This window comes from Pteropus medius, unplaced genomic scaffold (assembly GCF_902729225.1).
Source record: "Pteropus medius unplaced genomic scaffold, Ma_sr-lr_union100, whole genome shotgun sequence".
Lineage (NCBI taxonomy): Eukaryota > Metazoa > Chordata > Mammalia > Chiroptera > Pteropodidae > Pteropus > Pteropus medius.
The window spans coordinates 8466289-8493481 of record NW_024355990.1 but is presented as its reverse complement, the minus strand read 5'-3'; the positions used below and the strand labels follow the sequence as shown (position 1 = coordinate 8493481).

The 27193-nt window shown below is 40.6% G+C and overlaps 1 protein-coding gene and 1 long non-coding RNA gene across 5 annotated transcripts; both read left to right on the top strand.

Annotated features, from left to right (window-relative positions):
• Nucleotides 1-8917, top strand: LOC120599986 (uncharacterized). Its single transcript, XR_005652037.1, has 4 exons — nucleotides 1-75; nucleotides 3105-3382; nucleotides 7158-7227; nucleotides 8862-8917. It is a non-coding gene; the product is annotated as an uncharacterized LOC120599986 (long non-coding RNA).
• On the top strand, nucleotides 8916-27193 carry KCNJ2 (potassium inwardly rectifying channel subfamily J member 2). 4 transcript variants are annotated; one of them, XM_039859176.1, is made up of 3 exons: nucleotides 8916-8970; nucleotides 11459-11553; nucleotides 17378-22637. In XM_039859176.1, the coding sequence occupies exon 3, from the start codon at nucleotides 17613-17615 to the stop codon at nucleotides 18894-18896; it is 1284 nt and encodes a 427-aa protein (XP_039715110.1). In that variant the 5' UTR covers nucleotides 8916-8970; nucleotides 11459-11553; nucleotides 17378-17612; the 3' UTR covers nucleotides 18897-22637. The 4 variants fall into 4 exon arrangements, 3 of the variants coding, with proteins under 3 accessions (XP_039715110.1, XP_039715111.1, XP_039715109.1); XM_039859177.1 differs by lacking the exon at nucleotides 8916-8970 and adding an exon at nucleotides 11101-11294; XR_005652035.1 differs by lacking the exons at nucleotides 8916-8970; nucleotides 11459-11553 and adding exons at nucleotides 12263-12401; nucleotides 25433-27193 and having other exon boundaries at nucleotides 17378-19133.

Below are 27193 nucleotides of genomic sequence, written 5' to 3'. Positions count from 1 at the left end.
GGAGCCTGAATGAAGGAAATCCATGTTCTTATAAGAACATTATGTTGAAAAGACAGAACATCATGAAAAACTAAGGTAATAACTCATATTTAACTGTGTTTATATCATAAGCATTTAAGTTACATGACTCTCAGAGGACTCACATTCATGCAGAAGTTTTTAAAATTGATTATAACAATTTTATTTCTAGTAGATGAAATAGTGAAAAAGACCAAAAAAAAAAACAAAAGGGGCAAAATTTCTGCCCTTTTGGATTGGTAAAAGAGATCACAGAAAAATAACTTTGTGTGGAACCTTAAGGAAAATCATATTCAATTACTTCATCCATGTTTGTAAAATAAAAAACGGAGTCAACGAAGATAATTAATTTCTCTCTGAATTTTTGATGAATATTTAACCCCAAAGATCTCTAAAATCCCTTTTTTAAATAAAACATTTTGATACTAAGTAGAAAGGATTTGGGGAAATCTTATATTGTTTGAAGTCATTAATATCATCATTTCTGTTTCATTAGATTCTGAAACTCAAAATTCCACCAAAATGAATGAGTTGGCTTTACTTCATTTTAATGTTTGATGAATTCTCTTCCTAGAACTGCTTCTGAAATAGTCTATTCTTTTTTAAATCCCATCCACCTTCCTATTTGATCTCCCCCCTTATCCCCCTTCTCATTTGTGTTTCTATTTGACTCCTAGAGGCAATTCTGAACATTTTACCCACATACACCCCATGATTTGAATAGATAATTATTCTCTATGAAAGCATAGCCATTATGCTACTATCTCATTGTGGTAAGAAAAATTAATGTCTGGTGACTAACCTGTCAGAAAGAAGCTCACTGAAAAATCAAAATTTTGGGGAAGATTCTCTCATGTCAGGATTCGGTTGGCAGGGCCTGTGTGGGTTTAGCATTCGTATTATAAAAAGTTCAATAACAGACCAGGGCAGGAGAGTTAATGATGGGATATTTCTCTTCCCTTTAAAGAAAGTATTCAAATGACCGGAAGTCCAAATGCCTTATCTATTTAATACTGAGCTTTTGATATGAAAATAAACCAACAAATTTTTTATAGAATAGGATTAAATTAGGCTCTAATGGGGTTCAGGGAGAAAAGACCAAACTTCTATTAATGCTTATAAATTTCTAGTAGGAACAAGTCTTTGGCAACTTTGTACATTGGTTCCTAGAGGAAATTTACCAGGATTTGTCTTCGATGAGGCATGATGGGAAAAGGTGCACACTGAATTATGGTGAAAATGTTCATTTTATTTTTAATTTTTTTCCTGTTAAACCCTGTGAAGGAATTTCCCTGAGAATTGTATTATATTATATCATATCATATTATGTTATATATGGTATTAGAGCTGAGATATGGGAGCCTGATCCATCAAAAATGCCATGGGCCACCACCGAAGCAGCAGTGGAGTGACTATCTCCAGATCTTTTTACATGAAAAATAGGTCTATGTTGGTTAATATATTATTTTGAATTATTTTATTAGAGACAACTCCATCTGTATATGTGTGTATAGGACAACGATGACCTATTTAGCTTATCATGGATTATTCTGCATTATTTCTTACTTTAAAAAGTAGTGCATCAGATTATTATTTATCTTGATTACTGGGCTTTTTGGTGTCTCTTAAGGTTCACACTTGAGTTGTGCAGAACCTTACCTGCCACATTCTGATCCTGGCACTGAAGACAAATATAAAAAGAGATGCAGACACAGACACTGACTTAAACAGATACAGATTTTTTTCCTCAAAAAAAAAAGAAAAAATGACATCATACAATATAATCCTCATTTAAAATTGAAAGAAGTTCTTAATGTTTTTCAGGACATAATTTTTTGTTGTTGTTGCAAAATAATCCAATTTATTCAATTATTTGTTGCTTTCGATGTTGTTTTTCAATCACTAAACACTCTTAAAGCAACACCTAATGATAGCTAATGAGACCAAATTCAAGATTCGTTGAGTTGAAGCCTCCCAAAGCTAATCAGTTGCCTGATAGTTTCTCAGACTCTCAGATCCGTTGACGGAACAGTCAGTTTAAAACAGTCTAGCTATAGATTTGCAAAAATCAAGAAAATATATATAATGTTGAAAAATAGGTCCCATTTACTGAGTCTCCGTGGAATTAGTTCTAACATGCATTAATTTTAAGGACTGATAAAAGTAAACAAATCTATTTTCTATTTGGGAGCCACTTAATTTTAACACGTGAAAGAACTGGATCAAAATATGTCAACTATAATTAGCTTGAACAGAAAACATTTATTGTTTGAATACATATTTTATACTTATCATACAGTTAATCTTAAATCTATGAGGATTTCATCTCCACTTTAACAAGGGGGCCCCAATAGTGAAATGAATCCTTCCATTAAATTTATTCAACCTATTAGAATCTGAAGTGAGTAGCATGCTCACTCTTTTTACTCAGGTCGGCTTTACGTCCCACCACATTATTCTGGGACAGTGTTCAACAAACATTTTCTGCAAAGGACCAGAGAGTAAATATTTTAGGTTTTGTGGGACATATATGGTCTCTGTCTCATCCGGTCAGCTCTGCCATCCACTGCAGCACGGAAAGAGTCTGAGACCATCTGTAAGCAAATGAGTATCTTATCTTCTTTCACTTTTCCCCGTATCATTTAAATACACAAAAAAACTCTTAGCTCATGAGTTATATAGATGGTGAGCCAGATTTGGCCTGTGAGCTGTGGTTTGTAGACCCCTGACCAAGAATCATGGAAAGTGTGACACCTTTGATTTAAAATATCAGATAAGTACAGATTTCAGAAAAAGGTTTTCTTATCTATGGGTCTTGTATTACGAGGATATCCTGGGTCATTTTCTTCCTGTAGATACTTTCCAATCCAAAATGCCCAATCCTATGTTGTTTTTCATGAACAAAAAACAGGGGATATGTTTGGGAGAACTCATTTCATAGTGGGCCCTATGGGGTGCCAGGGAAGTTAACCTACACAAAGAATTGAGTTTTTTGAAAAATGGATTTTTAAGCAAAAATCTCCCAGTGATGCCATCTTGAAATGTTTCTTTATTTTTTTCCTGGGTGGCTGCCTTTTCCATTTTAGTTCTGTTCTTCATCAGTATTTCTAATACAGCCAATGATATTTAAGAGTCCCCAAGACAAGCTCTTGTAGATATCTGCTGATCTAGATATTCGAGCTCCGTGGCCAGGAAGCACGAGAGGTGTTCCTGGAGGAATTTGTCAGCAGACAGCAAGGAAAGAGGAGGAGAGAGGAGGAGGGGAACAGAGCCACCCCAGTGGGACATCGCCAGAGCACCTGCTGCATGCCACGCTAGCTCTACAGGCAAGTCCACGGCCACCCAGATGCATCCTCGGCCAGGGGTAAGAGTGCAACTTCTCCCATCAGTGTGACAACTGATGATAACCTTGTTTTCCAACTGATGGAGAATTTCTAGAGGAAAGGGAAAAGAGAAGAAAAAAAAATGGGCAAGGGGACTGTCGGGCCGTTCCGGGGTCAGAGTGGGAGAAAAGAAGAGGTGGCGGCCTCACTTTCAACTAGCCTCACTCGCTTTGTTCATTTGAGGCCTCTGTTGCAGGGTTAGGACGAAGAGGACTGAGGCCTCTGTCTCATTCGCTCTTTGGAGCATTTGATGTTGTCTACACAAGCAAACAAATGCATGTCCTCTATTTTTCTCCAGCGGCGTTTCCCTTGCTTAGATAATCCTCTTCCTATGTTTTGCAGAAAGAAGGCAGAACATGGTGCTTAATTGCTTGTTGCAAAGCAATAATATCAGGGCCAGTTTTTGCTCTCTCTCTTTTTTTTTTTCGTCTCTCCTTTTTCTTTCTTTTTCTTTTTTTTTTTTTTTTTTAAACTTTTAAGCCAGTGCAATGGCTTTCATCTGCTCACACTTCTTTCTGAACCCAACTCCTCTGGCTATTCAAGCCACCCTCTTCCTGCAAGTTAAGATTGGGACAACGTAGTTATAATTCTAGAGCTTGTCAGCTAGAATTAAACCATCATAAACCGATCACACAATGCTGCTCCCTTCAGCCCAGCAGTTGAGATTATTTTTCCACTGATGTAACGAACCTTTCAGATCCTTTGGTGAGAGTTCACCAGCAAGTACTTCTCTCTGTCTAGAGATCCTTTCTAACCAGAAGATCATTGAGATCATCTGTGGTGAAGAAACATGTCCTATGTGGAGAAGGTTTTTTAGACCAGAAGCATTAGTTATGGAGGTTACCATTGTTGTTCTCACAAGGAAGAGAATCAAAAGTGTAATCACACTAGGTCATGTGTAAATGTATGCTGTTTTTACTGGCTCTTAACCCTTTTCCTTCCAGGAATTGTTAAGTTCCTTTGCAGTCATATATCAGTCCTTGGGTTGTTCTCACCAAGGGTGAGTGTTTGACGGTAAGGCCTCCCAGTCGACCAACAGAATAGAAGTTGGGTCATGTAACGGATTCTCTGGAAATTACATAAGAGAAATAAATACCCTGGTATTTGCACAGAGAGGAAGTCATGAAATTCTCTTTGAGCATGAACTCATAGACTCTGTCAAGCCTTCCTGTGAGAAAAAAAAGATTTCTTGGTCTGAGAGGGTCTTCAGTGGCATTAGGTGTGGGACGTTTTGTAGGAAGATCTCCCATCCCTATGACGCTTGAAACGGGCTGCAGGTCAGGCGGCCTTTTGATGGAGACTCCGAAGAGTATTCAGGAGACACGAGAAAGAACAGAACATCTGTCAATGCCTAGGGCTCTTTCTTTGTTTCTTTTCTTTTATTGGCCTGTAAGTCAATTCATAGAGAATTGCTTTCCTTTATGGAGACATCATTTCAAAAATGATTTTTTAAAATTTGTATTGTATTTTACTTTTTTCTGACCGGACTCTCACCTACAGGGTTTTATCTTATCACAGGGGCTTGGTGCTTTTCTGGCGTGTTGCTTTGATAGGCTACGCTTTTCTCCAGAGCCTGTGGAACTGGAATCATGCAGGTCCCGAGCTGCCTTTCCAGAGATGAACCAAATGTTCAATTATGGTGGTAATATAATCCTGAGCGCTTTGTGTCATTGGCTGCGTTCGAGTCCCGGCCCCCTTTTTGTACGATTTGAAATAATTTATGGGCCACGGACAGGAAAATTTTTCATTGTTTTCTACTCTAAGGGAACTACTTATGTTATGTGTATTTTGCTAGTGTTTCACTGAAATATTGAAGCTGTTTAGCCTCAGAGCGTAATAGATTGTTCTACTTTTGGAAAAGACTGAGAGACTTGCCATTATCTGCTTTGAATTTTTCATATCTTAATGCATAAGGAATGTGTGTGCTACAGGTGAGTAGATGATTTTCTTAAATTGCAAATTGTAAAATATAACTGAACTCTAAACATCATAAAATCAGAATCATGATAGCAAGTTAGTGAGAAAGGGAATCTCAATACTGAGGACAGTTCTTCTGTCTGAACTCAGTAACTACGAATCAAAATTTAGCCCTTTTTATCCTCTCATGAGGTTTTTAGATGTGTCACCACTGAGTCGACAGACATAACTGTGTGTGTGTCTACTCTGAATTTGCTTTCTGCCAACTAATTTATTTAGTACATTCCTTCCTTCACTTAATCCTGTACTGAGGAGGCAGTAAATTTTTATGTAAAAGTAATAGACACTAAGAGCAATAGCTTTGGGGTTTAACCTTTGTTCAAGTGAGAAATACATCATTACTTTTCGTGAATTTTTTGAAAACACTATTGCATGTGTTAACATGTAAAAGAGGTTTAATCTCAGTAAACAAGAAAGCTAGTTCTCCACCATGATTTTCACCCCCCGTGAGTTAACTTAACAGGTACAGTATGAGTCTTCATGTATTTCAGTTTACAGCAGAGAGATGACAATCGGGTTTAAAAAAAAAAGGCATTATTTATAGTATCGGTTCCTGCCTTGCTCAAACTTGGTGACTCAGTTATGCAAACTATATAAAGGAGTAGATTTTGGTATAACTTGGAAATGAGATTTTCTTTGCTGTTAAGGAGATCCAAAGCTGAAACACAAGTGACAATTTAAGTCTGTTATAAATTCAGTTTCTCCATTGCTAACCATAGAATTAATGTTCTAAAACATTTGTTTCAGTGCTAATTCATTTGAATTTTTTTTTTTTAACATTTGAAATAAACTGATACAGCTCAAATCCAAATGCAGGAGAAGAGATATCTGAATTTGATCCTGATCAGTACATTAAAATACCTAATTAAACACCTATAAAATGAGTTATGACATAACAGGTTATCTTTTAATAATCACATAATGCTATTAATGTTATTTGTTCTGTTATCATTAGTTGTTATTATTATTGGTGACAGTAGGTACACTATCCAGTAGATACATGTTTTGTTTTTGCATAGTTGTAATATGAATTTTCTTTGTAACTTATACACAAGGGATTCGAATATTAAAACATAAATTTCTCAAAAGTCTGGAATTACATATTCATTGAAGATATGTGTGTCTTCAGAACACAAACCAGTCACTGAAGGAGGAAAAGATTCAACCAAACCCTCAGATCCTGATCAAATTTATTTTTAAAATGGAAGGAACTTTCACAGAGAAGGATGAAATTTGAGCCAAACCTTTGGAATTAGATCTTGTGTAAGGAGATTTATATATTACAGTTAGGGCAGAGAAAATTTGAGGGGAATTAGTAAGTGCTGTGAAAAACGCAGGTTTTATTCTACGATGTCTAGATTTGTCTCAACAGAGATGCTGTTAAACCCTGCAGAAAGCAGAGGGAAAAACACTGGATTCCACATCGGCAGGCTTAGAACTCTTATCTACAGCTTCCATTCAATGAGGTGCTTTCTTGGAACATAATTTCTATATCTGCATTTCCTTATAAATGAAAATTGGAATTAGGGAAATCATATGAAGGAAAAAAAAAAAAGAAAGAAAGGAAAGATCACATGTTAGGGCTGCAGCCAGAGGTAGCGAATGAGGTGCGAATCAGAATAATGTTTCCACAGTTCTGCTGACCTGTCTCATCCTTCTGCTCACTCACCTGGAGATCCCTCCCTGTCTAAAGGATAAAGCGTCAGCTCCTCATGCTTGCTTTAGGGGCCCGACTTTAATGTTTAATTCTAATCTCCCTTTATTCATGAACTTTTTCAGATGCTGACCGTCAACTGGAAAAATCCATTTTACTTTCCTCCCTTTGTCTAACACCAACCTGTTCTTCCAGGTATAGCTATAATATGTTCCTAAAATCCTCAGATATTTCTCTCTTTATTTACATGGTATTTTCAGAGTGTAATCGTCTCAAGCACGTGAGATAAATGAAGTGTTCCAGTGCATGAAAAACTAATTTACTAAATAATAATGTCTGCTCTGGAAGTGTGAGCTTCTTGAAGAACAATCACACTTATCGTTGTTGGATTTCACATATTTAATGGAATTAAGACCATAATAATGAGCACGGTGAGCACTCAATCATTTCTCAATGAATGACTGCATGATTTATATACATATACATATAAACATAGGCATATTTGCAAACACTATTACCCGGAGGTCTTCCTCAACTATTCATAATATAGCAAATATAAGGACTAAAGCATTTAAGTGCTCCAAGAAGCTAAAATAGATGTCACAGATCCATGTCCTGAAGCTTTTTTACCCCAAAAAGAACTGAATAAAACAAGGTAACTCTGAATTTAGCATCTGCTCATTCCATTTCAAAAATATACATCCACTTTAAGCCCCTTAGATCATATTTGCTTTTAGTTTAGTCACATATTTTTAACAGCCTTGGTTACATAATTTCTCAGCCCAGTGCAGATTAGAATCAACAAATTAGACAGCATGGTGACAGCCTGATAAATGTATGGCACGTTGGCAGAAGCAAAAATGAGAAGCGAAGGCTGCCACTGATGGAGAAGCGAGAACAAGCAGAAGGCTTAAATTAGCTTGGTCCAGGCCCACTGAATGTAGGAGACATTGCTTTCACTGTACCCCATAGGCCTGTTCCATTGCAGGTAAAAATGACACAACTTGTATTTTTTTAAAATGATACTGAGTCATTATTCTAAAGTCATATTACACTAAAAAATATTGTTACTTTAATTCATTTAATTATTCGACTGACTTTTATAGTGAGACTTGATTTTGTTTTTCAACTTGGTCAAGTGCAAGTCAGCGAGGATATAAAGATAAAGAACAGGACAGTGGATTTTGAAAAGCTCGCTATTGGTAGGTGGAAACAAACATAGGGGAAAATATTTCTCATAACAGGAGGGGAACAAAATGTACTCTACTAGAAATATGTACAGAGTTGCAGGGGCAACCAGTTGGAGAGATGGAGGATTCCTACCATATATCAGAGAAAATAATTCCCACCCAAAGAAATTTTAATTATTTAGAAAAGCCATTATGTGATATGGACAGTTCCAGGAATGCCAGATAAATTAGGCATAATCACTGTGTGTTCCAGTGGTGAAGAAAGTCAAATAAGCCTTGAGGACTAAATCCCACTGCTTTAGAGAAAATTGCATCTGTGTAGACAGTGGCATGCAGCAAGCACATGCCATCCTGAGAAACAAACAGCTTATAATTCACACACACGACCACATGCATGTATATAGACTGATCTGGGGGCAGTACCCTCAGCATCCTTAACTACGCGTGGTAGGTAACATGTTATACATAGTAAGGCTTCCATTCTAAGACTTTGCCATAAATTCTATTCTGTTCCACTCCACTCCTCAGAAACTCTCCAGATTTATTTATTTTTTGCATGATCCATTTTAGCACTTAATCACAGGTGCCCTTATAGTGTCATTTGATTTCACCTGTGCATTGTTTGTTTGTTCCTTCTAGGGCTTTTATGTCTCCCATATCATCGCTTAGCAGAAAGCTAAAGTATAAAGCAGCTCTGCAACAAATACATTCATTGAATTTAATATGAAGATTAAATCTTATCAGTGTGGTAAGTGAAATTGCCAGAGCTGTTTTCTAATAGATAATAATATATTCGGTGCCTTAAAATACCATAGTAGATGGCTTGTCCCCCACAGCAGCAGATTGCAAACTCATCCTGTCTACATTTCAAGTCAATCTGACACTTATTTATTATTTATTACTATTAATCATTCCTGTGAAGATTAGTAAGTAGTTCTTAATACGTAGTTGATACAAATGACAGTTTTTTCATTTCATGTTCCTATGAAATGGGTCTGCATATATGGTTAATGGAAGTCTGAAAACATATCTAATTGCTGGAGATCTTTATATAAATACAAAGGAAAAATTTCTGTTCCTAGTGGGACAGTCACCTTCTGCGTCACACAACCATTCATAATCTGACTGCAGATCTGGTTTGTGACTAATGTTTGGCTCTCATATTATAGGTGGTTACTGTGGAGGGAATCAGTAAGAGCATAATTCTCATTTCCTTGGAAAAATTTAATCCACAGTTGGATCCCAACACCCAACTTCATTGCTGTCCAAAACTAATGGGGATTTTTGCTAAATAAGGACTGATTCAGCCAAAAAAAAAAAAAAAAAGAAAAAGAGATATACTCTGACTAGAGAAATCTGTATCACACACTGCTCCAAAAAGTATATTTACCCAAGCACTGAATGCATTGGAACACTAGAATTTTCTTAATAGGGACATAGGGAAAAGTCACTTATTAAAGCACACATTTATATATATATATTTTTTGTAAGATGGAGTTAATGAATGCTATCATGCATTTACAAAGGTTTACTTACAAAATTTAATCTTTCATGTTTCTTATTTAGCTAAATAAGGTAAAAATTCTAAATCAGATTGGGAAGCTGCTTATTAAAATAATCAATTTTTCTCTAACCTTCTACTTCGAGAACTAAGCCTTGCTGCATATCAGTCTGTGGGCAGGTGGCATGGGTGGGGTGCAGAGAGGGATGCTGTTGAGAAAGACTAGGACACATATATTTGTTTGCTCCCTCCCACGACTAAGTCTATACAGCCGACCATAATCTTAGAACTTGGTGTTCATTTCTTTCAAGATTTTCCTATTATATGAAATTATCTGGGCCTAGGGTACACTCAGTTTATTTAGAGTATAATATTAAAGTAAAACCATTTCAATCCAAGTTCCAGAGAAATGGCATCTTTTTCCGGGTGACCGATGCTCAAAAAATTGCTCATTACCTGGACAAAAGTATAGTCTCTCTGAATGCACATGGTTTGGAAAATGCTTAGCCATCTACAGATGCACAGACTGAATTATAATAAAGAAGAGAATATCTATAAATGATTAATTTCCTCTCTCCACTTAGGCTTATACTTTCTAAGGTATCAATGAGACCTCTCCCACCTGTTTATTAGAAGAAATCCATGAGAAAACACATTTCAGAATGTTATTGCAGTGACGGGAGCTGTCAACTCACCCAGTGTCCTTTGGCTGTATACAGTTAGCTGGTCTATCTCCAGGTTCTTTTAGCTGCCAGCTACAGCCTGGGTTCCTACACATCCATCTATTTTGCAGAGTTAATTCAAGCTGTTTATAAATAATACATGACTTAATAAATAAATATTAATGTAGACGTCTTGTGCGAGGCATTCCCACTTACCGGGGGCTTAAAAAGCAAGATTGTAACAGGACTTGGAACACTGTGTAATCTCAACAGATGGGATGGAACAGAAACGCGCTGGGCTGTCAGCAGTCGCACGCGGGCACAACCTATTCCACACCCTTTTAATTTCAATACTTTGCTCGGATATAGGAAAAGAGGCACACTTGCTCACACAGGATGAAGTACGCATCTGCAAAACCCAAGCATATTTCACCAGCACCTCCTAGGGGCCATGCGAGGGTATGAGGCTCGGAGGTGAGCACCGGCGCAAACCCTTTCCTTACGTTGTCAGTGTCTCGTCCTCCGGCCAAAACACAAATCCACAAATCCACCAGGGCTGTGCCGCTCAGAATACAAGCTAGATTGCTGAAGGAGTTTGGCGATTCGGGGGTGGGGGGGTGGGGGAGTGGGGGTGGGGGTTTAAGGGGTAAAATAAACTGCACGAAAGACAAATTTGACTCGCTTGAGGAAATAACATCACACACACACACACACACACACACACACACGCACGCACACGGATTTCAAACTCGGTGTAAGAAAGGGAAAGACTCCTAAATATATTGTGTCCTTTAGGAGCAAAGCTTCGTTTTGGCACCGAAGTACTCAGAGATATGCACTTACTCTTCAGTTTACACACACAAACACACACGCGTGGATTAATCTAAAGTTCCAGGGTCCAGACCCCCGGTAACACTGAACTTGACCTAGGTTTCTAAAGGGGTCTGTCTACACGCTCTTGCCTGGTTGCTGGGAAGAAGGGTTGGGAGGCGCCCATGCGAGGGCAGAGCGCGAGTGTCTGTAGGAGTTGCTGTTCCAGAGAATTCATTACTCTCTAATTGCTCTGATTTTAGATCAGCAGAGCGTGCCGGGCGGTGGTGGAGAGATTGAGGGAGGACAATGCGAGAAGGAACGAGTCGTTCACCCTTCAGAGAAGTCCCGGCGCTTTGTAAGTAATTCACGAACAGTCGGGGAGGAGAAATAGCCCCAACGGCTGTGTGGTTGCAACACTGGCGCGCGTCTGAATCCTGCCGAGTTCTGCGCGCGGGTCCCCGGTCCCGGTCCCCCATTTAATTCGCTGCTCCACAGCACCCCGCAGGCTCTGCGGAGGAATCGCGGGGCGAGGGGCCCTGGGTGGGAGGGAGGGGACAGGGGGACGCGCCCGGGCTGAGATGCAATCCTCCCCGGCTTGCAAACGTTTCGCCCCAGCGCTTGCAACCTCGCAGGCCCCTCGAGGAGCACGCACAGCACTCTGTGGCCACCGAGGAGAGGAAAAGGGAAGTGTGGGGCTCGGAGAAGGGTAGGAAACTTTGCCCAAGGCCAGGTTGCAATTAGGTAGCCGCAAAAGCCCGGAAGACCAGCTTCCCACCTGCTGCCGTCCAAGCTGGGGCGCAAGATCCTCCCACCCCGCCGCGGCCGGACTCCCCGGCCGGGCTCGGCGGCCGGAGGCGGAGGCAGCGGCGGCAGGTTCCCCGCGCCGGCCGAGCCGGGGCCGCGGGCGCAGCTCTCGGCCCTCCCCGCGGAGGTTCTCGGGGCCGCGCGCGCGATTGGCCGGCCGCGGCCGGGGGGCGGAGCCAGGCGGGCCGGTGTCGCGTGGACCGCCTCAAAAGAGCCCAGGATATCGCAGACCGCACTGGAGCCCTGGCCAGCGCGCAGCCTGCCCCGGCGCCGACCAGCTGGGTGTTGGGGATTCTGGTTTGCTTGGGGCCCACTCGCTTTTACAAGCTACTGGATCTTACATGCCTCCGTGTGCCCCCACTTCCACTCCATGTCCCCATGCTCCTGCGCCGGCAACAGGTAAGGGCCGCTGTGTGTTTTCTTCCCTCCTTCTCTCTCGCTGCCTGTGTGTCCTGGGGAGTGGACTCGGGCTGCGGTCCCCGATCCTGCCCTGCTCCAGAGGTGCCCAGCTGTCACGCTGCTGCTGGAGCGCTCACCCACGCGGCCGAGTCCCAGATCACGCCTATAGAGTTTGTGTGCGCACCAGAACATCCCCAGAGCTAAAAATACTGAGACATGCTTGGAACAGTTGAGCAATAGAAACATTTCTCTGCAGCATCTGTTTGTGCTCATAACTTCCAATGCACCAGCTGTAGTGAGATACTGCATTTGGAGGCGAGAGCGAGGGAGCCTGCGTTCGATTCGATTCTCGGTCTCAGGAAAGGAAAAAAAAAAAGGAGGGTGGAAGCGATAGTGCATCTAGAAGCGCCGATCTCAAACCTTGGCAAACCTTGGTAGTCAACACTAGCTTGCTCCTTGGCCTTTTTTTTTTTTCTTTGTCATTGCTTCAAGTGTAGCGTCGCGTTCCAAACAGAGCGAGCGTCTCAAAGTTGCTTTACTGGGGAAGCGAGCGGGAGCCCGGGTTGCACATAGAGCCTGATGGCCGCGAAACGTTCACATCATTCTGTCACTGTCCCCTAAGCAACTTGTAATCCTTAGTACTAATAGTACTGACACTTAGGTTGAAGACAGCGTGGTTTCCAGGGAGCACAGTGGTGAAAACGACTTTTTTTTTTTCCCCCTGCAAAAAGATTGCATCATAACATAGACTCATCGTGACAATTGAAAAAAAAAGAAATAGGAAATAGGCAGTTTAATGTTTGTGCCTGGGTAAGCATATCAGTGGGATGGTAACTAGGATACAGCTGTGAATCTTGGGGATTTTTATAAACTCAGAATTTACCTGGTAGGAAATAAGGCATTTGGGTATGCAGAGAATGCATATTGACTTTTTACCACTTTTTTTTTTTTACCACTTTTTCATGTTAATAATCTATTGGCTGTCAGATTTTCTCTCGCTTACCACTGTTGTGTGTCTGCTGTATATTACCTATGCACTTGTTAGCTTTTTCCTGCTCACTTCCGCACCCACCCCCAAGTGTTTTATTTATATTTGCCATTATCCAGAAAAATCTCCATGCTCAGGGGTAAGAGATGTGACTTCAAGGATGGCGGGAGGGGTGAGAGTTGGGGTCAAGGTCATTTCACTTTGCTTTCAGCCCCTCCCCCTCTTGTTTTGGTGGAACTTCCTTCTATGTTACCGGTATCCATGGGAATATTAGTTCTAAACTCTTGTGAATTGGGCATTTAAAAAAACCCACAGTATTTCTACTTCCTTTAGACTCTCCGGATGCAGAATCTCTGGTTGGCTGTACAGTCCTTGTATGACTTTTCAGGAGCATGCAAGATCGACCACATCTTTACCTGAACAGCCTGACCGTTTTAAGTGTTTTTCTTTTCTTAGTGTATATGTTTGTTTAGCAAGTGTGTATACGTTCTCAGCGTTTGCACATGCTAAGTGATGCTATGTGCATCGCTGAGTGTCAATGTTATAGTGCTCGCATAGACGACTGGGTATCCCCCTCCCCTCCCCTCGGTCCTCCGCCCCTCCCTCTGTTTACTGAGCGTCTATGGGGTTGCTTTGCTAGCACTTGCGTTCTCATAGCAACATGTGCCCAGAGCATACTCAGGCTGGTCTATATGGCGTCAGCTGGGGAATAGCTGCTCTGAACACTCATTAGCAGACCTCGCTCTAAGCCCAGCATGCTTTCTTTTCTATGCTTATTTCTTATCCTTAGTTAGAAACTTTCTTATTCAGTACACTATGACCACCTTATGGGACACATTTATTCTCGTTCATTCTTCATAAGCACGTTTTTCTGTTTTTCTTTTTAATAATCCATCTTGGAAATATTTCCTATGAGGCAAAAATGATTTAGATTCACCCAGTTATACCATGTTATCTCCTTGACCTTTGATTTATCTGTAGCTCTCTCTCCCCTAACATCTACCTAAGATTGAAGCACTGAACTATTTTTTTCCATTGCTTATGCTTAATTTTGGCTCAGCCTATAAATAGTCTTAACATGAACAGCACCACATGTAGCCTCTCAATTTCCCAGAAATATTTTCTACCTCATTGGTTATAGCCTGGGTAAAATGATTATGTGTGCCTTTTAAATTTACATCAGGCCCTTAAATATTTGGGCTGTAAGGGGCATTTATATGTGGTCCATCCAGTCAAATATCCATTCTCCCGAGTCGTACCCATCAGGGAGGCAAATCGCTTCGTGTTCTCATCTATTCTTAATCGAATGTTTCTCAAAAAATTATTTTGAACCTCTCCCTAAAATAAAGTTGCATGAAAGCCCTAATCCTAATGAAAGTTTTTCCCAGAAGCTCATGAACTGGTGATTTTTGGTGAGAGAAGAACAGGCAAGAAAGTTTTCTGCTTGCCCAAAGCCACTGTCATGGTGTGTGCGCAGGTTAATAGGAAAGGCATTCTTCATAGTGGCAGGTCCTAGATTTTATTTATGTAGTCAGCTCCACAAAAGTCTGAATGCACATCATGTGTGCACACACACACACATAAATCTATTTTGGAGCCTATCTATTTGAAGTGACAAAAGTTTCCATTTTGCCAAAAGAAAAAAAAAATCTGTTTTTTCCCCCTTTCCAGGCAGAAATGGTAAAATTTGTAAATGATGCTCCTCGTGTGGAACACAGTCTGTCATTAGCAATGGAAATAAGATGATAATAGTCGCCGGGCTGGTACAGGCTATTTTCAAGGTGTTCTAAATGCGGAAAGCAGCTCATACGAAGCTGGTGTTGTGTGTTTTGTGGAATTTAAAACTAATGTCCTGGGGACAAGATTTTTGGAAAGTCGTAATTCAGTCTTTAGATTCCGTATGGTTGTTATGCTTTAATCTGGAAAGCATAATTTATGCAGAAATAAGTCAGAAGAAATTTGAGCTTGTCTACTCATAGCCCCTAATGGTAACTCAGATGGAAAGGTTGTTTTGAATCACGAAAAGGGAATTTCTTGGTGTCAGCACGTCACGTAAGATCCTGAAGTCAATCAGAATTCAAGGACACAAGTACTATTTAAATAATACCCCCCCTTTTTTTGGAAAGTACACCTGTATACGGTGTTGTAGTATTATCTCTATCTGTTTTTGTGTAGAAATGCTTGGCAATTTCCTATGAACCAAATAAGCTGAAACCCCTGTTAAAAAAAGAAAAAGAAAAAATTCTTTCTATGTCCAGGATTTAGAACCCTGAGGAATAGGAGTCTTGTTTCTTTTGTCCAAGTACAAACTTCGCAGGGAAGCAGACAAAACATTGAAGCAGGTGGAAGACTGGGAAGGCACAGTAACTACTTTTTATAAAGTAATTCAAAGACACTTTCAAACCCAGCATCATTTAGGTATCAAAAGCTGCCAAAATGTAACACACATTGCAATTTTCACAGATGACTAATCTCAGGAAAAATGTGTTGGGGCGCATTCTTGCATAATAACTTGGATGAAGAGGGAGAAATGAAAGACTCTAACAAGGCATTTTCAAAGACAATGCACCTTGCCTCTCTTTAAGGGGGCACAAAAAAAAAGATAAATGATTTGCTTTATTTGTTTGCGGTTGGCTTGGCTGAAATCGGTTTTGTTAACTGCTCAATCTTAATGTGGTTTGGGGGGGAAAAAGAAAAAGTCCTTCTTATGAGGGCTTTAACAAATTTCTGATCCTTTTAATCTGTTGTTCATCATCCCCCTTTAATACAGGAGGTAGGTCTGGTTGTTTGAGATTTTGAGAATAATCTGTATGTTTTGGTTCTATGCTACATTAACTTATATTGGATGAAATAAACAGCCTCGACTTTCTCTTAGGCTTTTGTTAATTAGTCAGGGGAAAAGTGGTGTCTTTGGAGCAAAGACAGAAAGTAAAATAGATGGTTTTTACCTAGGTGAGAATAAGAGAAAAGGGGAAAACTGAGAACTACTCTTTGTTCGCATTTAGTAAAGGTGAGTGCCTTCTCCACAGGAACATACAGCAAACAGCAGCGCTTGAAGTGAAAGGAAGCTGACTGACGTTCATGATCTATTCCTACAGAGTTGCCTCTGTTTGGGAAAACACAGAATTGGACTCACATGAAATGAGTTCCTGCCTTATCTCAATCCGCTAAAGACCAGGTCCTTTGACACAAAGGTGCTTACTTCCGAGCCTGTCATTACACATGGCAATCCCATCTCCGGAGAATTTCAGGACTCTTATTGCTAGGCAACAGAATGGCTCTCTGTCCCCCAGGGTGAACTTGTGTCTTCAAGTCAGAATCACCTGCACTAACAGAGCGATGTTATCTGCATTGTGGCTGCTTACAGTGTGGGAAGTGACACAGCAAGTCCAAAAGGTCTCCAGAAATTCAGATCCATTTCAGATGATCTTAAGGGCTGTCTGCTCAGTTCTGTCATTTAAACAAAATAGTCTGTGCCTTCTGATGTCAACGTTGTCATCGAGGACTCTAATATTCTCCCATAATGCACCTGCAGCTCGGTTAATGTTAACATCCTTCATTCGTATGTCATGGTCTCTAGACATGTCCAGGTTCATAAAGCTTCATGACAAACCTTGGAGTTAGAAAGTCTTTCTTCTGCTTGAGAACTTGCAACCCTAGCAAGCAGAGAAAGCTAAAGGAGAGAATAAGATGGGAGAGGTAGACCTGGAAAAGAGAATATTTTAGATTGCTTGCAAAAATTAGAAGAAAGGGGACCTGAAATTTTGGTTGAAAGACTGTCACAAGCAAGCAGCTCTTCTGTGTTTAATGATTTTATGCTTTGAAATTGAAACTGTTTTTTTAGGGTACAAAGAATGAAAAACCCTTTAATCCAGTGGAGCATATTTATCTATATCAGACTCTGTGTGTTGCTGGGAAATGTTGCCTTAGGAAGCAGAACCCTTAATAAAGCCATCTTTGTAATGAATGATTTTTCCTTTTTTGGCAGGGCCTGTTCTCTGGATGTCAGCTGAGTTACTAAGGTAACTCTGCATGTCAGTAGACAGACCTTGGTAGAACCTCAAGGCTCCTGGAGACCCCCATCTCTCCTTCTTCTCCTTCTCCTTTTTCTTTTTTTGTGTCAGCGTGTCCTCACCGAACATTCAAAACTGTTTCTCCAAAGGGTTTTGCAAAAACTCAGACTGTTTTCCAAAGCAGAAGCACTGGCGTCCACAGCAGAAGCAATGGGCAGCGTGCGAACCAACCGCTACAGCATCGTCTCTTCGGAGGAAGACGGCATGAAGCTGGCCACGATGGCGGTTGCAAACGGCTTTGGGAATGGGAAGAGTAAGGTCCACACCCGGCAGCAGTGCAGGAGCCGCTTCGTGAAGAAGGACGGCCACTGTAACGTTCAGTTCATCAACGTGGGCGAGAAGGGACAACGGTACCTCGCAGACATCTTTACCACGTGCGTGGACATTCGCTGGCGGTGGATGCTGGTTATCTTCTGCCTGGCTTTTGTTCTCTCGTGGCTGTTCTTTGGCTGTGTGTTTTGGTTGATAGCTCTGCTCCATGGGGATCTGGATGCAGCCAAAGAGAGCAAAGCTTGTGTATCCGAGGTCAAGAGTTTCACGGCCGCCTTCCTTTTCTCCATTGAGACCCAGACGACCATAGGCTATGGTTTCCGGTGTGTCACGGACGAGTGTCCGGTTGCTGTTTTCATGGTGGTGTTCCAGTCGATCGTGGGCTGCATCATCGATGCCTTTATCATTGGCGCGGTCATGGCGAAGATGGCGAAACCAAAGAAGAGAAACGAGACTCTTGTCTTCAGTCACAATGCCGTGATTGCCATGAGGGACGGCAAGCTGTGTCTGATGTGGCGCGTGGGCAATCTTCGGAAAAGCCACTTGGTGGAAGCTCATGTTCGAGCACAGCTGCTCAAATCCAGAATTACTTCGGAAGGGGAGTACATCCCCCTGGATCAAATAGATATCAATGTCGGGTTCGACAGTGGGATTGACCGTATCTTTCTGGTGTCCCCAATCACGATAGTCCATGAAATAGATGAAGACAGCCCCTTATATGATCTGAGTAAACAAGACATTGACAACGCAGACTTTGAGATTGTTGTGATACTGGAAGGCATGGTGGAGGCCACCGCCATGACGACACAGTGTCGCAGCTCATACCTGGCCAATGAAATCCTCTGGGGCCACCGCTATGAGCCCGTACTCTTTGAAGAGAAGCATTACTACAAAGTGGACTATTCGAGATTCCACAAGACTTACGAAGTACCCAACACTCCCCTTTGTAGTGCTAGAGACTTAGCAGAAAAGAAATATATCCTCTCAAATGCTAATTCATTTTGCTATGAAAATGAAGTTGCCCTCACAAGCAAAGAGGAAGATGACAGTGAAAACGGAGTCCCAGAAAGCACGAGTACGGACACACCCCCTGGCATGGACCTTCACAACCAGGCCAGTGTACCTCTAGAGCCCAGGCCCTTACGGCGAGAGTCAGAGATATGACTGACTGATTCCTCCTCTGGAATATTTACATCGAAACACAGTCTGTTGGTCAAAGGCCCAAAACAGTTATTCAGGCGACGGTACCGGTGAAGAGGTGGGTCAAGGCAAGTGGCCACAAGGGACTGAGGCTGGCACAAGGGTTTCAAAGAAAGACTCCGAGCTCGAAGACGAATGGAAAGCACTAAACATGCCTCCCCGTGACCCGATGGCACATATATGTTGTAGAATAAGTTATGGGTGGGTTTTTTTTTTTATGTTTTGTTTTATGTTTTTACAAAACTTGAACTTGCAGGCAAGCTTTGGTTGGGTATTTGACTTATCCAGAATGGAACAAGAATGTTTTTAATGGCATAACAAAGGCAAGACTCTGCCTTAATTTTGAAAAGCTGCTAACTACATGAACACAAATTGTATTTTTGTTGCCGTGTAGTTTTTCTTTCGTGTAATTTAAAAGTCAGTGTTGAACTTTGTTGAAAGCTCATGATATGCGCTTCAAAGTGGCAAGTATTTGGCTATTAGCTGCCAAAACGAGAGCCTGATTTTTTGAGGCCAGTAATTTGTTTGCTAGAATTGATTTCTCTCTCTCTCTCTCTCTCTGTCTCTCTCTCTTCTCTCTCTCTCTTCTCTCTCTCTCTCTCTCTCTCTCTTCTTTGGTTACATAAGGGCATTATGTAACAATAGCCAAATGGTAGCCTCCGGGTTTTTATTTTATTTTATTTTCCTTCATGATGTTAATGGGTTATCTCAAATTTTAAGTTAGACTACCTAAAATAAATACCAAAGATAATGCACATTTTTGCACAGCAGAGCTTATACTAAAAAGGAAAAGGAAGCTGCCTTGAAATCAAGAGACAATAACTTTGAACCTCAGCGAGACCTTGAACTGCCCTCTCCTTTGGCACCTTCTTTAGCAAATAGGACTTCATACACGCAGTCTAGTCAGTGCAGTGCTTTAAAAATTCTGTTCTTTCACATAACTTTTGTATTGTAAGAGGAAGAAGAAAGGGGAAGGAAAATTCACACACACACAATATGAACATCTCTTCTTTCCTGCGAGGTAGTGCTGGCCAGGCTAACACATAAGGCGAGAGATGGTGACATGGTCTTAGATTTTTCTGGGTTTTTCCCTTTTTGCACATTCCAAAATGTATTCCGTAATAAGATAAGACCTCGGTTGACTTTAATCAGCATCCTCCAAGCTGAGTCATCCAATATGGAAGCTAAATGGGTTTAAACCCTTATAGTTGAATGCGTTTCCCCAACTTCCGGAAAAAGTCCAGATTGGCTTTGCCTTAGAAAGGGTGCCATGCCAGGCCTCCAGACTGGTCCTCTGATCAGTGTGTCTGGATGAGTCCTGCGTGGCTGGGGGGCTGCAGCGCCCACATGGGGGAGGCAGCGAGATGCGTGTGGGCTTGCATCATCGGCTCGAGCATTCAGGAGGGAGAGCAACGTTGCTTTTTTTTTTTTTTTTTACTATCAGACAGTAGGAATGAAAATGGTCCCAGTATTTTAGGGTCAACAAGGGTCATAAAAAATATGACACAATCACAAGTAAAGGAGATAATAGTCTAAAATGATTATTTCCCCCTTTATGTATGCACACTCATGATTGAATCTAAGTTGATCCTTGTCACCTGTGGACCGCTAGAGCAGGTGACGAAGGACACATTGATTTCCACAAGCCTCTCCTTCTTACCTGACTGCCTGACTTGCTAAATACATTTTTTTTTTTTCCCCTCACTCTATCTCAATCATGAAACTCTGTTTTGGTTTAAAGTTCCCCATCTGTGAATTCTGGGGTTACTGACTTTTCTTTTTAATCGGAGTCTCAAAATCAACTCTCTTATGGTATTATATCCCTGTATGCCATTAAAAAACAGCTTGTTCTAGGATCCTGTATTCTGTGAATTGGTGTCTGTGATGGTCTCTGGTTCTTGAACAGCCATATCTGAATGCAGTGCCTGCAATAATATCACAGTTTCTGCTGCTGTTGTCAGCCTTCAGAGTCAATGGGTTTGAAAACCGTGGCGTGATTTCCATCGATACCAAGGCAGAGGTGTCAAGCGCGTGGACGCTGTTCTAAACCCAAACGTCAGGGCAGGTTTGGGAAGTCATTTAGGGAGTTGAAGGAATTGGCATTGAGCATCGACAAAAAGGGGCAATGATTTGGCCGTCAATGGGACACTGAGGGCTTCAGCTGCTGCTATTTTGATATTTTGCAAAGGAAAATAATCAAACCAAAGAGTATTCAGTGATATGTAAATTAAATGAAGATACAGTGGATAGCGGGGGTGACCATAGAGAAGGCTCCTTCCGAATACACAGTGCTGCCACTTAAAACGTTAATTGCAAGGGGGTGGGCCCGGGGGCAGGAATGATGGAGGGAAATCTTTCAACTTCTTTCTGAAAAAAAAAAGAGAAAAAAAATCTAAAATTTCTGGTGCACAGGTTTGTTCGTTTGTTTTTTTTCCAAGAAAATTTTGCAGAAGCTATGTTTTTAAAGTGTACATTTTATAAAGTTTATCAGATATTTTCATATTTAAAGCCAAATGTAAATAGAAGTCGGTAAAGGAAAAAAATTGCCATAGAAAGTATAATTTCAGTGCAGCAATTTCTGAGAGCTAGTACCTATATGCTACCGGTTAGCATGGTTTTAGCAAAATATTTACCAGCCTTATAAGGTTTGTATTGCTATGTTCTTCTGTTATTTATTTCAGCATGGACTGTTCATTTCAAAGCTTTTTCTAGTTATTAGTATTTTAACAGTTACAAGCTTTAAATGGCTTTTTTTTTTTTTTGTCAAGAGCCAAGACACAGGTAATGCACAACATTTTTTTTTTTTTTTTTTTTTTTGCTGCATTTTACCTTCAAAACATTTGTCCTTATTGACTGGGTCTCTTTAATAAGTGCACACACGTCATTACAATGCAGATTGAAGAGACCCGCCATGGATGTCTGTGATCTGTCCTGGATTCGCGTTGCTTCTCTTGCAAGCAAATCCCCCTTTGAATTTACTTAGGACTTATTCCCTTTGAAAGAAATTTTTTGCCCACGTCTGGCTGGGCATTATATTTTTGGGAGGAGGCATAGATTCATGGTTACCCTATTTTTTAAATAAAAGGTAGACAAAGTGAATTCTATTTTGATTATTGAGAAAGGAATAGTTTTCTATCCCTCTAAGCATATACTTGAATCAGACATTTTAAGAATGTCTTAACTAGAGCACTGTAGTCATGTCCAAATTCCTGGAGAAAGTTTGTTTCACCTTTTTTAAAAAGTTCTATTCACGCATTATTTCTTCCCTTCGCTTCCTTTCCACCCTACGGAATCCCATCCCAAACCTTGATGTTGATTTGATGAGTTGTGTCCCCCAAAATGTGTTACTCGTGCATACTTTATAATAAGCCACTCAGTAAAGGCAAAAAGCTTCTTCTGAGAAGCAGAGTGCGTTGTTTTTCACTCTGTGTCTAATAATGTTAAGGTGAGAAAAAAAAGTGTTGCATAGTCACCTCCCACTCCCAAGTAGAATCTCTTCTGGCGACGCTGGGTTTCAGCTCCGGGCTCTGGCGAATTGAACAATCCCGGCCTTTGACAATCGTGATAGTCATTATTTTCCTGTTTGCCGTCCTTTTGTATCTGAAGTCTTCCTATTGTACTGCACAAACCATGGATTGTACATATTTTTATATATTATGTCTTATTTTATTATTTCTAAATAAAAAATTAAACATCGAAAACAAATCAGTGCAAGATTTTTGGGGGGCTTCCCGTATGCTTGTGTGGAACCTCTGAGATATAAAGCAAATGTTAACAAACAATGGGACAGAAACCCTGATAGTTTGGATGAATAGAGCCATAGAAATCGCCTAAACAGGCAGCTGCGATGGGGTGGCAGATTAGCTTAATCCAAGTTAGAGGAAGTCAAGCTCATATTTTGTTTTTGGACAGAGCGGCCTAGGTAGAGGGTAGAAAAGGCAGAAAAACAAGCAAACAAAACTAACAAAAAAGGTTTGGATTTTGACTTTTTTTGTTTAATGATATTAGTCCTTCTTCATGGAGCCTAGACTCTGTGTAGGCTTCTGCCTTATTTATTATCTCATTTTCAGACATGAATCAGAATATTATGGTCGTATTATAGATCCAGAGTTGGCAAATGTATTCCGTCGAGGGCCAGGTAGTAACAATTTTTAGTTTGCAGAACAAAGTCTCTGTCTCACCTCTGCAACTCTGCCCTTGTAGAGAGAAAGCAATCACAGATAACATGAAAACAAATGGTGTGGCTCTGTGTTTCAATAAAACTTTACTTATAACCGTGGGTTGTATAAGTAAAGGTGGGCCAGATTCAGCCCGTGGCCTGTAATTTTTCGGGCTCCGTTATAGAGGAAGAACTTGAGGCTTGATTTTAAAGCTAATGAATCACTGAGGAGATATTAGAATTTAGGTTTTATCTGCCCCCAAACCTAGTTCAATGCTCTAAGCTACATATTGTTTTAGGGCACAAAGTGACACTTTGGTAACTTGGATATATGGTCTCAGGAAAAAATATCACTTTCTCTCCAGCAAATTTGGGATAACTTCTTTGTTTTTCACCATTGAAAATACTGAGAAAATCTGCATTCTGAAATATGGGTCGTTCCTTCATATTTTTCTTTAACAAATATTCATGTGGTACTTACTACGTTTCAAACATGGTTCTAGATTCTTAATAAGTTTTAAATAATTTAATCTTAACAGAAACTCTTTGGAGTAGATACTGTTATTATCCCCATTTAAGACATGAAAAAAGTGAGGCTCAGAGAGGTTGAGCATCTTGTGTAAACACACACAGCCTGGAGGCATCAGCATTGAGATTTAAACTGAGGCCGTTCAGTTTTGGGCTGTGTTTTTTATAACTACTCTTTGCTTTCCATTTAGAGGCATTTTTGGTAAAAGTCTCACTATTTAATCTAAGGCCTTTCTGCTTTTTAGTTTTTATTCTCATAGGCGATGAAAATGCTTTTTATCTCCACACAGGATGCCTTAGCACAGAGTTCCCGCCCCCTTCATGACCCACTCCACAATTCCTCCATTAGTTCTTGGAGAGCGAGAACAACTCACACAGGGCAGACCAACTACAAATTGAAGCCTCAGCTGTGGGATTTGGTAAATTTCAAACTTCAGATTAATTTCAATTAACGAGGAAATTGCTTAAGCCCATCCAGAGGCAAAACCACGAAGCTCTGCTACTAACCAACTATGAGCACACTGCCACGTCTCGTCAGGTGCCTCTGCCTCCTGCCCTCTGCACACAAGGGTGTGACAGGGCCTCCTTGCTGATGGATTCTTTGACACAGAATATAGGGTGCTAACTCCAGGCAGCACGTTGAAAGCTATGTGGGTCTCACCCCTAATTTTTTTTAATTATTAAATATATAGAGGAAAAGAGAAGGCAGGGAGGAATTTCAGAGTCCTTCTGCTAAGGCGTTCTTTCCAGTGACATTGAACTAGGCCTCCAAACTCTGGCCTTCTTAAGCAAGAGCTCTCCAGATAACACTTGTAAATAAGGAAACAAATTTTCCTTTAGCAATGTTCATTTTGGAACTGGCAAACTGATTAAATCAATTGGATTTGCTTCCCCAAATTGAGAGAGAGAGAGAGAGAGAGAGAGAGGTAGAGAGAGAGAGAGAGAGAGAGAGAGAGAGAGAGAGGAGAGGGGAAGGAGGAAGGAAGGAAGGAAGGAAGGAAGGAAGGAGGGAGGGAGGAGGAGGGAGGGGAGGGAAGGAAGGAAGGAAGGAAGGAAGGAAGGAAGGAAGGAAGGAAGGAAGGAAGGAAGGAAGGAAGAAGGAAGGAAGGAAGGAAAAGAGTCGAGCTCTATGCACTTTAAGTGAAGTAAAGCACCAAGTCCATGATGAATGTATTTTAAGACCCCAGAGACTCTTTTTTCAAAATAGTTCGGATCAAGTTGCCCAGTGACCAGATGATTTGAGCCATTATATGAGGGTTGTTACAAAGACTTAAAAATTTACATAATTACCAGGTAATGCTTGCAATGTGCAGGTGCAGTAAGACTATCACAGCACCTGGCTTAGGAATAGGGTAACCAGCTGTCCTGGTTTGCCTGGGACAGCGAGGTTTTCCCAGAATGCAGGACTTGCTGTGCTAAAACTGGGAAAGTTCTGGGCAAACTGGGATGAGTCAGCTATCTTCTTTGGAAACTAAAGAATGAGAATGGTTAGGGGGAGGAAGGAGAGAGAGAGCAGGGCAGTTGTAGAAAGGTGAGCAAGTTCTACACTTGAGTGTTACTAACCAGGGAGAGTAACAACGACGAATAATTACACATGAGTGGCTCTCTCCAAATAACTGAAATTTATTGCCTCAAGGCATTCATTGTTTTGGAGGAATGGTTTTCTAAAAGATTATACAATTCTCTGCTTTATTCAAAAAATGGTTTGTGTCATTGTTTTCTTGTGTGGCTCAAGTTAATAGGTACAGCTCTACCTGGCAGGATGTACTTTGAAAAGTTTGTCCATTAAACTATCAATTGCTTTTCTGTCTAGTGCCAGAAGTTCCCTGGTACCATTTGGGTTTTTGTCTTCGATCTACTGTGCTAAGGAAATCAGATAATCCATTATAAGGACTGTATAATGAACATCAGAACGTCGGGCAGGCCAGCATCGTGCAGGTAAGACAAAAGACATGGCCTGAATGTAGGGGTTTTATGGTGACCATACTCATTTTCAGAGATCTTTTTTTAGTTCAGGTTTGAGATTATATTCTGAAGGATTGAAGCTGTTAAGGGGTTGGATGTCTAGAAAATTCTATTCAATTTGACCAAAAATTGATTGAGGAATTATTGTATGGTGCTGGCTATTCAAAGTTTTCTATATGGATTGTGTCGGCAGTAGATCACAATTTGGAAAATTGGCAGTACAGTTGTATATCTATTTTGTCTTACAATTGAGAAAAGTAACTGAGTTTTAGATATAAAAAATTAATATATAACAATAACTACCAATTATTGAGTACTTATGGTATCCTGGGCACTGTGCAAAGATATAGTGCTTGCCTTCCATATTCAAAAACCTTCACTTAATGAAATACTTTTTCAGAGATGTCACCATAGATCCAAATATTTTCATAATGCCTAATTGGGAATGGTTTAAGTTGATTTTGTAAAACTCTGCTCCTACAGATGCTGCTTTCCCATTTCTTCACACTAAATGACCACTCTGCTCTAGACTCTGCTTAGATTTAGGTCTGTGAAATCACTTGCCTCAGCACCTCTCTGATCCTGATACTTGGTTCCAAAGACACCCCCTAGGCAAGTATCTGGGTTCATTCCCGTATAAGGAACAAATGAATCAAGTTTCACACTGTATAGTTTTGTCTGGCTTTTGTTTTTCAAATTTTTGCTCATATACTTCTACATCTAAAGTCCTAGTTAAGCAACTTTTTATTTCATCCTGCAAACGAAAGTGTTTCACTAAATACTTTAAAGGGGCGTCCTTAAAAATAGCTGCATTAGGCATTTAGACACAGACCCGTAAAAACAGATTATTTACCAATAGAGAAAGTTCAGAGGCACTTAAGTGCGTACACATCCCTAACAAAACACTCTTGGCAAAAGCACTGTCAGATGGCAGCTATTCGTCAAAAACGAGGGAAAGTCGAAGCCACATGCCAGAGGTCATCTTCGGGCCTGTCTTTTGGTGGCTGTGAGATCCACGAAGTGCTCCTCCCTGCCTCTTCTAGGATCAGCTAAAAGTTGCAGCCTGTATCACTTGTTCACACTCAGTCAAAGAGGCAGCTGAAGAAGATGCCCCAGAGTTGCCATAGAAACTGAAAGAAGCATCGAAGCACATCTCCTGCATACTCTTTAATTTCATCTGAGTGACTTTATTCAAGAACCAAAAATAAAAAGTGCACAAGGATGTAATTATATAAAAAGCTGTGTTCGATTATAAATACAGTGTGTACTTTTGCTCAGTCTACAGCTAGCTTCTCCCTTCTATTTCGAAACATTTGAACTATTCAAACAGGAATCTTCATTTAAGGTTTAATTGAAGTGAGGCCCAGATTTGCCAAGATAAAGGAGTGAGGCTTTCTTCTGAATTTCAACATTTCGCAGGCTCATTCTCGACATCTGAATGTGGAGTCTGTTAAAACAAGATCCATTCTCTAGTGTGTTCATTTTGGGCCATCTGGGTTCACCAGGTCCTACTGAAATTGCTCTGCCTTCAGGCATTTACTAGTCTAAAACATTCTATAGGCTTATGATCATTTTGTAGGATAATAAAAAGAAGTGGACAGGAGAATGC

Coding starts and splice junctions, on each gene's coding strand:
- KCNJ2 (XM_039859176.1), top strand. CDS start 17,613: ATGGGCAGCGTGCGAACCAACCGCTACAGCATCGTCTCTTCGGAGGAA.